The sequence below is a fragment of the Podarcis erhardii genome (genome assembly GCF_964252035.2).
Source record: "Podarcis erhardii genome assembly, chromosome: 11".
Classification (NCBI taxonomy): Eukaryota; Metazoa; Chordata; class Lepidosauria; order Squamata; family Lacertidae; genus Podarcis; species Podarcis erhardii.
This window is the reverse complement of record NC_138501.1, coordinates 55,763,116-55,773,831: the sequence shown is the minus strand read 5'-3', so window position 1 is coordinate 55,773,831 and position 10,716 is coordinate 55,763,116. Positions and strand designations below refer to the sequence as shown.

General features: G+C 51.3%; 1 protein-coding gene across 1 annotated transcript in view; it reads right to left on the bottom strand.

Annotated features, from left to right (window-relative positions):
• Window positions 1-7,227: 7,227 nt before the first annotated feature.
• Window positions 7,228-10,716, bottom strand: part of LOC309352701 (phospholipid-transporting ATPase ID-like) — an 83,457-nt gene continuing 79,968 nt past the window's right edge. Inside the window, exons 27-28 of the mRNA XM_081881401.1 lie at window positions 10,447-10,577; window positions 7,228-8,520 (exon numbers count right to left, since the gene is read on the bottom strand). Coding sequence (XP_081737527.1) covers window positions 8,314-8,520; window positions 10,447-10,577 — 338 coding nt within the window. The 3' untranslated portion in view covers window positions 7,228-8,313. The remainder of the gene's footprint in view (window positions 8,521-10,446; window positions 10,578-10,716) is intronic.

The following is a 10,716-nucleotide window of genomic DNA, read 5'->3' as shown; positions in this document are numbered from 1 at the left end:
TTTGTATAGATCCACTCTGGGATTCAGAAGCCTGGCTACCTCTGGTGGTGAAACCAGAGCACCACCACCTTGACTATTAGCCACTGTTAGCCCTCTTCTCCATGAATTTGCCCAATCTTCATTTAAAGCTTTCTGGGTTGGTGTCCATTTCTGCCTCCATTGGGAGGGAGTTCCACAGGTGAACTCTTTGCGAAGAAGGGCTGCTTTCTTTTATCTGGCCTTCAACTAACCAAAAACCCTACCCAAAACCATGCTAAATTATCACATGCTGCCCACCCTCACCCCCCCCCCCGGTGGCTGAATGGTGCTCATCATTTGGCAACAAACTTGTCCAGAGATGATGGTTTCCTCCCACTCTGCCCTGAGGTTCGGCTGGCCTTTATTTAGTATGGCATTATTACTATTATATTTTGATTTATACTCCACCTTTCCCCCCTGACAGGACTCAAGGCAACTTACAGATAAAAATAAAAACCACCCAAAATCTATTAAAGCCATCCAAATATTTGCCATAAAACAAAGTGGTACCAGCCCTTTTTGGCTCCTAGCCGGGATGGCTCTTCTGCAGTTGGAGACAGCCCTGCTTCTGAATCCCACTTGCTGGAAACTGTAGGAAGAGAGAAGGATCTTGCGTTCGAATTCTGCTTGCAGGTTTCCCATCTGGGCATTTGGTTTACCGCTGCAAGAGCAGGAGGCTGGACCACATGGGCCATTGGCCGGATCCTGCAGGCTCTTTTATGCTCCTATGAGCCAGAGAGTCTGGAGAAGAGCATCTGGAGAGGCTCCTGGGCAGCCTTTTGGCCGGAAAGGACAAAAAGCCTCTTGTTGGCTGAAATGTGCCGGGAGAGCAAATGCTTCCTTCCTCTTGCTGGGATGGAACTGGGCCACACCATGGTTGTCATGGTGACCACAGAACCAGAAGCCTGGCCTGCAAGCCCCAGCCAGCTTGTGCCAAGTGTTGTCCCAGCTCATCAAGCAGAACGGCTCCCGCAGGCAGGGCAGCCAGCCCAGTGTTACCAGAAAAATACTGCTCCCTTTCCCTTATGGGGTACCCAAGAGCCCGTACAGAGTCCTTATGCAGGTTCACTATTGGTAGGAGAAAATAACAGAGGCCAAGCAGAGAATATTGAGGAGCAAAGCAGCTAGTAAGCCTGATCTTTATTGATCTGTTGCCGCAGGGTCCCCCGCTCACCCCATGGAGGGAGAGAGGAGAGGAACCCATAACATTGGTGTGGAAACAAAACAAATTCCTTCCAGTAGCACCTTAAAGACCAACTAAGTCAGTTCTTGGTATGAGCTTTCGTGTGCATGCACACGAAAGCTGAAGAATCTGAAGAAGTATCTGAAGAAGTGTGCATGCACACGAAAGCTCATACCAAGAACTGACTTAGTTGGTCTTTAAGGTGCTATTGGAAGGAATTTGTTTTGTTTTGACTATGGCAGACCAACACGGCTACCTATCTGTAATTGGTGTGGAAGCTCTTATATAGACATTTGAAAATTGCCTCCCCTTTAGCTCAAGACCACCCCCCAAAACTTCATACATATATCACAGAAGGGGCAGTCTACAGCAGAAAACCTGTCTGACAGGATACCTCAGAATGGTCACTGATTGCTTTTACCTGGGCATCCTGGCCATTCTTTTGTGATGGTAAATACTTAGTTCCTGAATCCAGGTCACAGGCTCACCCTATTCATAGACAGATAGGCCCTTAAGACAGGATCTGTGAGCAAAGAGACAATGGGGAGGTTTTTCCCATTTCCTTCCTCCTTGCAGAGAAACATTTGAGGTCAATTTGGGAGTCAAAATGCTTTCAGGATTGCTCTCCTGTACTATTTCAGACCATAGTTTATAGATTTATGTATGTGTTTGCCTTGTAAATTTATGAATATATGATATATATGATGAGATATATGATGAGACTTTAGAATTCCTATAACCCCAGGGAGTTGTGCCTTTTTCCTGAGCAAGTCAAGAATGCTCTGCTTCCAGGCCCTCACGGCACAGGCAGAGCCTCTGTTGCTGCCCACCCCCCACCCCCCAGGGAGGAAACAAAGTGCACTGTCCTCCCTCCTGCCGTCCCCTTGACCTCTGCACCCTCCTCTTCCAGGCGGAGAAAGCGGCTTGCAGGGGGCTGGACTAGATGAGCCTTGGGATCCCTTCCAAATCTGCAGGTCTATGAAAGTGAGAGGTGGGCTGGCGGATGCCTGGAGGCCTCCTTTGAAAGGAGTGCTTGGCTAGGCCACCCTTTGCCCCTCCCCCAGTTTTAAAGACTCTCCTGTCCTGGGTTGAGTAGCTTCTTTTGTGACATTTATCAGACTGACTATTCTTAGTAGGGAACAGGCTTACTCTCAGGTTACCCTTTGCTGCACAATACCAAATGTAACAATTCACTGATCAATGTATCTCTGTACTGGCTCACTGGGAAAACCTCAGAAATTCCTATAGACCTGTGAGCTCAGCTCCTCAGCAGCCCCTCTGCCTGAGTGATAAGCCCTGGCATCCTGATACCTGAGTGCCAGACAGGTAGCCATTCCAGAAATAACAAACCCAGATGAAGACAAAAGGGTGTGATGAACTTGGCTGGGAAACAGGGAAATGTAAATATCTCTTTTGTTTCACTTGATGGGTGTTTGGTGGAGGGCAAGGGGAACCATGGGGCAGGGTCCAGGATGCTCAGATTCCTGCCACCAGACCTCCCCTTTCGTGATGTATGATCGATGTAGTGGGGGGGGGGGTGTAACATGGGGATTAGCAGAAAAGTTTGGGTTCTCTTTTGCTTGGGGCTTCCATCTTGTTCCACCTGGCGGCAGGTGGGAGTCCTGTCGCGACAGTCTTCAGTCAAGACCAAGCCTCCTGGCTGCTGTTTTGCTCTGGGATTCCTGGCTGGTCTCCTTGTTTTTTGTCCAAAGGAGCCCTCAGATTTCTCTGTTAACAGTTCAAAACATTTTCACCCTGCCTCTTTATAGCTCGAGGCAGCAGCGTCCAGCATCACCCAAATGAATTTTTAAATCCTAAAGAGTCTGCTGTATGTCTAAAACTGCATAATTTGGGGAGCCAAAAGATCAACAGGGACCACCCAAAGCCAATAATAGCAGCCAATTCACAGCTAGAGAGAATGCAAAGCTGGTTACCAACAAACCTATTTTAAGAAGAGTGTCTGTTGAATCAGCTTCTGGCCTTGCGGAAAAAGCAGCGGCAAGGAAGCTGACCGGCTAATTAAAAAGTTGCAGGTTCTTAAAGTGACATGCTCAGGAACAGCTGCAGCGGCCAAGTCAAGACATAAAAACAGGCCTGTTGGTGGTGAGTCTGCCTCATGCCCAGGAGAATGACAGGCTCACGTCACAATATCAGAATCAAGTATCATAGCAGCACAGAAGGAGCCCCACCCAAACTCCCAGGCACCAGTTATGTCCAGAATCCAGGGGAAGAGGACGGGACACACACGAGGGGGTGCAGTTGGAAGTGGGGGCTCTTAAAACCCACCCACACTCCAGGCAGAGCTGCCAGACTTCAGATGAGCCAGACAGGAAGGCTACAAGAAGTCAAACTCTCTCATTAAGTAAGTGATGCACCAACTAATTCCAGAGCATGGCAAGCGGGCTAAAGGGTTCCTTAGTTTGTGGCCCATGAACTGGCTCCTGGGAACTCCCTGTGGGAGGAGAATCCCAGAATTTTAGAGTTGGAAGGGACCCCCAGAGTCATCTAGTCCACCCCCTGCAATGCAGGAATCTCAGCTCAAGCATCCCAGACTGGTGGCCACCCAAGCTCTGCTTAAAAACCTCAAAGGAGGTTGGCTGCTACAGAGACATTCCATTCTTTTATGCTTAAGTCCGTTTCACGGTCGATCAGCTCTTTACGGCCTGTGGATCTGCAGTTGAAGACGGCACATTCATCATATTCACATTAGTTTTTAATTGCTCCTTTAATTTCTTATATATTGCATGGAATTCAGATTGAAATACAATAAATTACAATATATAAAATTGTATGAATATCCTAACTGATTTATAATGGTTTTTACTGCTTCTTTTATTTCTTGTGACACAATTTCAGTTCTAGGGAATTCAAATCATGATACAATAAAATGCAAGATGAAAGCAATATGGGAAGCAATAAAATTACAGTTTGAAATTACAGTCTCTAGTCCAGCACATCCCACTTGCTCCAACCAGACCCTCAGCAATTGCCAATTACTTGTGCTGTCCCCTTTTGACACAGCCACAGTTCAAAACCATTGATTATTGAACTAACCTTGATCAATAATGGTTTCTGAAGAGGAAGAGAACAGCCATAGCCCTGTTCCAAGAATGTTTTGCAAAACAGTCAGCAGCCTATTTGCTTGGCCTGAAAATAACCTTTTCTCTCAGCTAAATATATCCAGTTCTTCAGCCTCTTATTACAGGATTTGATCCCTTCCTGCCTCTTTGTCCGTCTCTGGAGAGCCTTTTCCAGTTCACCAGCATCCTCCTTGAACTCTGGGCTCCAGAAACCGAGTTCTCCCATGACCTCCACCCAGCAACACATGCAGCAGTTGCCTCCCTTTCCTCTTGTCAGCCTGGGATGCTGCAAAGAGCAGCCAAGACAGAAGACGGGGGCCAAACTCCACCCCATCCGGACCCCGACAACAAAGGCCCATCATGCAGCAAGTGGCAGCTGGGCGATGTCTCCGTGGGACTCTGCAGGGGGCAAACTGGGCCACATCCATTTGGGGGCCAGGAAAGTGAGAACCAGATTAGAGATGTAAGGGCCTCGGGGACAGGGGGGGTTGAATAAGGGGGGTATCCCTGTTGCCCCCCCCTCCGCAAAGCCTTTGTTTATCTCCCCCCCAAATGGAAAAAATAGAAAAAAATGTTAGATTATGGCATATGAAAGGGTAGATAAGTTTGTTTTGATCTGGGCAAACCTTCCGTTTTCAAAAGTCCAGGATGCATTTGATGAAAAATATGAAGAATCAGAAACTCACTGCTCAGAACTGAAATAGACTAAACTAAACAGTGTCTCCCTCGCGTCTTGGCTCCCCATGCCTTTTTTGTGACTCTTTTGATGGAAACGAGCACTTTCTGCCTTCTTGACCGAAATATACTTGGAGTCGAGACTGGATTTCCTGCTCTTCCTTCAGCTCATAGTAGTGAGGAGGAGGAATGGAAGTTCCCCCAGAATGTCTGCTTTATGTACATTATTTACACAATGGGCCTCATGTGATTGGCTAATTCCGGGATTCTCATGTAGGCCAATCAGGTTGCGGATTCACTTTCACCTGGAGCTGGATTGGGTGGCTCCTGTGGACCAATCAGACTGATGCATTCTGAATCCTATTGTTCTAGGACCAATCAGACTGCTGCATTCTGAATCCTATTGTTCTAGGACCAATCAGACTGCTGCATTTTTGGATCCTATTCAACTCAGTACATAACACTGATACTGTGGAGGACTGAGGGAGACACAGGGTTGTGCTCAAGTGCTAGTCCTATGCAGAGTAGACCCACTGAAGTTAATAGACATGGCTTGTTGATGAGGAGCAGCAGTGGAGACGGTCTGGCCAAGAGGCTCCCAGGGAGAGGGCAGAAGAGGGCAGCCTGGACCCAGGTTCATGGTGGGGGGAAACAGGACACACCCCAGAGGAGGAGGAGGAGAGCTGGGAAATGTTGGTGGCTGGGAGTCGGGGGCCTGAGCAAGGACAGGAATCAGGGTGAATAGAGGCAGCACCAGCTGAGAGTGGACAGTCTGCCAGACCCCCCTCCCACCCTCAGGACTCAGCTACATTAGTCAAAAAAACTCAGCAATTTGTATGTGTTATAAACATGCAACACCAGATGGCGCCAGAGAGCACAAGACATTTCTTTAGCATTTATACATAGGGCTTTTTAAAAATAATGATTTAATTTCTGACTTATTTATAGCGTCCCCCCACCCCTGTGTGTAGATCCACCCCTAGAACAAGGGGATTACTCCACAGAACAGAACAGGAAACCAGGAAACCCCAAGGAATGTGCTTGGTGCCTCACCGTGGGCAGAGGGAGGGGTCTGAGACCTAGAAAATAGTCGGGGGGGGGCACACATTCTGAGCCCCAGCTCATGAGGAGGGAGTCTATTTCATGGATCTGAGCGGAGGGCCTTGCTTCCTTCTGCTCTTCCCAGAGGGTGTTTGCCGTCAGCTCCCCTGTGACATTTCCTTCCTTCTCTGAGTAGGACGTAGTTGGATACAACTCATAATAATTCCAGAACACATTATTTCCTCCATCTCTGACTACCATGTTGGTGGTTTCTCCTCTTTCTACTGTTTTTTTGCCTGCTCTTCTTGAACTGGCAAAACAAGAGAGTTGCCAAAGAGCCTCCTTGCAGGTCGGCAGCTGGAAGCTCCGTGGAAAAGTAATTTCAGCCTGGAATTAGTGATTGAATACAATACGGAGTTGTCAGACCAGGCGCTGACCATCGTCTTATATCTTATTTATTCTGACTTACCTGTGATGTCAGTGAAAGGTCCTTCCATTTTAACAGAGCAGGAGCTGAACAAAACTCACTTCCGCTGTCTGCAGCCATGGACAAAATTTAGCTTGATTTTGCTTGGGGATCAGCTGGGAGGAGCATATGCCAGGGCGAGAAGGGCCAAAGGGCCTCTGAGCACGTGCGGAGGGCCAGGAGTTGCAGTGGGGTCTTCTCTTTGGATTAGGGAAAAATCCAGACACCCCTCCACCCCCACCCCCAATTTCCCTAAACTGGTGGAGGGTCTGGATTAGTGCATTGACCAGGCTGGACTGCGTCAAAAGAAGAGGAGCAGACTGGAGGCGGAATGCTGCTGTGACCATTGGGCAGCGCTGCCTCTGGGTCATTTGGGAAAGCTTGCAAGCCCTCCCCACGTTTTCTCTCTCTCCCAAGGGGATGGGGGCATCTTTCAGAGGTCTCCACGCACCTTGCTCTCCCCCCACTGAACAATCCAAAGGGGAAAGATGGCTGAGGGTTGGTGGTGCAACAAGGCGCCTCCATTCATTCTCCCCCAGCCCCATCGTAATGGAACCCCCCCCCCAGCCCAAATGCTGCAGCCTAGCTGGCTCAGCCCATCTTGGAATGAGTAGACCAAGCCCCAAAAGCCCTGTGGGTCTGGCCAGCAGGAAAAGCCCCCTTTGCTGAGTCTCCTGGGGTTCCCCCCCCAAAGAGCCCCCTACTGCCCCCTCCACTTCGACCAATGAGCCCCGTTCGCTGAAAGACCACAGGGAGATGCAGAGCATTTTCATTTGCTGTTTTATTACAAAGGGTTGTACAAATGGAAGACCAAAGTCTGTGGGGCGCCCCACGGCGGCCTCACCTATATTTCCCTCCCACCCAGAGCAGTGCAAATGTGGCCTCCTCCCTCCCCATAATCTGAAGCCCTGAGAGGGACCCAACCGGGACTGGTTCTGCTCTTCCCTGAGCATCAGCCCCCCACCCCAGCATGAGCCCCCCTTTGCCATGGGGCGAGGGCCACCGGTGGCCAGGGGCCTTCCTGCCACGGACAGCAACAAAGTCCCAAAGTTAGGGGGTGGGAGAAGTTGACCTGGCCTGGCAGCATCACTCTGCCCCCCTCCCACTGATAAGGTGCTTTGGGAAGAATAACCGAGACCCATGGGGGGCAGACGTCGCCCACTGCCAGCACCGAGGGGCCCCAGCCGTGCCACTCCCCATGCCATCTTTGGAATCGAGGAAGGGCATCATGGCCGCACAGGGGGAAGAGTGGACCAGGCTGGCAGCCCAGCCCCACCCAGACCCCAGCATCTCGCCCACTCAGCCACGTGGGACGGCACTCTCCGCCCCAAACTGTATCCAGGCTCCCAGCCGAGGGGGGTCTCGAGTCTCTGGGGGCGTCCTGGCAGGGCCCCTCCACGCTTTGCCAAATCCATGCCTCCTGCTTCCAGGAATCCTCTGGGGCCAAGGCCTCATCCTGCCACATCGAGCAGCTGGTTGCCACACTGGAAACAGCACCAATGGCCTCTCCGCAACTGTCGTCTCCTGTTACGTGGTTCTGGGCAGATTGGGCCCGCCTCTCCTGGAAGAGCTTCAGGGGTCCATGGAGATGAGAAGGGACCGGCCTCTCTTCTGGAAAGGGCTGTGGTGCAGGGGCCATGGGGTCCCCTCTTCCTTCTCTCCCCTGGGGACCCCCTTCCTCCTCCAGGGAGCTCCGCGTGGCGCCCCATCTCCTCTCTCGCTCCCCAGGACCAAACAGTCTGGCCCCTGAGGGCCCGGGGCCCACAGAAAAAGAGGGCCCCCTTTGCCCAGGCTGTCCTGCCAGCTCTGCCTGTCCCTGGTTCACGGAGCCCCCCCGCCCCCCCTGCACCTCACTTCTGCCTGTACTTCTCGCTGTTGGGGGAGAAGGACCTGGTGACGCCAAAGGGGCGCATGTTCCTCCCCGAGGTGATGAGGGCCCCAAAGCCGTACTGGTGGGAGAAGGCGTAGCCGGAGCGGCGGGAGGCCTTGCGCTGCAGGCGCCGCTTGGGGGACGGAGGCAGCTGCCCCTTCTGAAGCTGCTTCACCATGTGCAAGACCTGCGGGCAGAAGGAGAGAGAGGAAAAGCTGCGCGGAGGGAGGAGGAAGGGCAGGCGGAAGCATTGGCTGGGAGCAGGGGCAGGGGAGTGGTGGGGCTCCCTCCTTCTTGGATGCCTTGAAGCAGAGGCCGTCTGTCAGAGATGCTTTAGGGTTGATCTAGAGAACCTCTGGGGGTCCCTTCCAACTCTACAGTTCTAGGGACCTCTTTCTAAACTGTATTTTAAATCCCCCCCCTCTTTTTCCCCTATTAAGTTTTTACTGTGATTTTATTGGTGTTAGCTGCCCTGAGCCCGGCTCTGGCCGGGGAGGGCAGGGTATAAATAAAAATTATTATTATTATTATTATTATTATTATTATTATTATTATTATTATTTTCTCCCCTAAGCCTCAGAAAAGTTGTGGCAGATTAAGCCGCAGCAGCTTCTCATTTCTATCTGCCAGGAGTGCAGGGGATGGGGCGGCCTGGAGAGGACAGAAATTCATGAAAGCAACAAGGAGGATTGCCAAAGGGCCCTTCAGGTATCACCAATGCACAGGTGCCATCTCCATCTCACAGCCAAGATTGTGGGTGGCTGCAACAACTTTGCCCATTGACTCTGAGGGGGCCCAGCACCCACAAAGATTTTAATGTGGGTGTCGAAGCAACCACAGCCTCCTGGAGTTGACCACATGGCACCAATGGGTCACCGGCAACAGGCTTTCCCCCTGGCCCAGATTTCCCTACAGATTTTGATGTCAGCGAAGTTGTGCGGACGCTGCGTATACTTATGCAAGTGAGGAGCCCCCCCCCAACCAACCCTGCCCTGCTCAGGAGACTCCCTCGTTCTGGCCCTTTTAAAGAAAAGATGCCCAGGGAATTCATACAAGCCTGGGAGCGAAAGGGGAAGGCAATCTGGGCGTGCAACTATTCCCGTGCTTAAAACGGGAATATCGTAAAAAGAAATGGAAATGTTCTGTTCCTAACTGCCAGGAAAGGCAGTTTCTGTAACTCAAGATTGCAGCAAAACCTGGGGGCTGAGTGGGGAGGGAAAGGGGTCCCTGCAGGGCCAAGATGCAGCCATGGAGATCAGGGCAGGCTCCCTATGCGCCCCCCAGGGCACCAGACTTTGGGGCTGGCAGGCTGGGAGGAAGCAGCAGGGGGCAGCAGAGATGCATGGCTGCTCTAGCAGATTCGGCTCTCAAGGGAGCGTTCCTGGGTCTTAAGGCTTGTTTGTTTGTTTGTTTGGGTCTGAAATGTTCAAAATAGCATTTTTCAATGTTAATATTTTTTCCTTGGCTAGCTTTGCTGCATTAAATGTGAATCCTGTAACCGGCTTTCTTATTTGTAATGTCTTATTTGGAAATCTTTAAGACCAACGTTTTACTATTTTTGTTTGTTATGCTGCTTCGAATGTATATTTTGTATTTCATCTGCTTCCATAATGTTTTTTTTTGGTGTTTTAATGTTTAAACCACTTTGAGATTCCCCCACCCCCAAAACAAAACAATATAGAAATAAACTGAATAAAGTCAGCAATGATAACTCCAGTTTGGGCATGCTCTCAGCTGCACCCTGACTAGAGATTTCAGATTTCTTTCACAGCAGGGTAGTGGGGGCTTCAGCCGGCCACAGCCCACAGGAGGAGTGGGGGGGGGTCACAGTCCCTGAGCTGCGCCTCCCCCCCCCCCGCTTCTTTCTAAAAATAGCCCTCTCCTCCTGCCCCAGTTCCTCTTAATCCATGTCCATAATCCACACTCGCCTCTCAGCCACAGATGGCCGGGGTCACTTGGCCCCTGGGATGGCAGGAAGCATCGCAGAAGCAGGCAGAGGCCGAGTGAGGGGCAGCTCCTTGTGCCCCTCCTCGCCTCACCACTTAGAGGCAAGCAGCCCCCCCCCAGAAGCACCTGTGGCCTCTACTTGCCAGGAGGAGGGAGGGGGCCTTACCTGGTCGCTGATGGTGGGCTTGAGCTGCACCTTCAGGAAGCGGAAGCCGACGACGGGGAGGACGCAGAGGGTGACGCAGAGGAAGATGGACAGCCAGACGTTGGGCTGGTTCAGGGTGTTCCGAGCCGAGCCTGGCAGGGAGAATAAGAAGCGGGCAGGCCATGCAGCTGCCTGAGACTGCTGCTGGGACACAGCGGGCAGAACAAGCAGGGCTGGAGGTCCTGGGGGTCAGCGATTGGCGGAGAAACTGATTCCCAAGTTGAGGGTTGC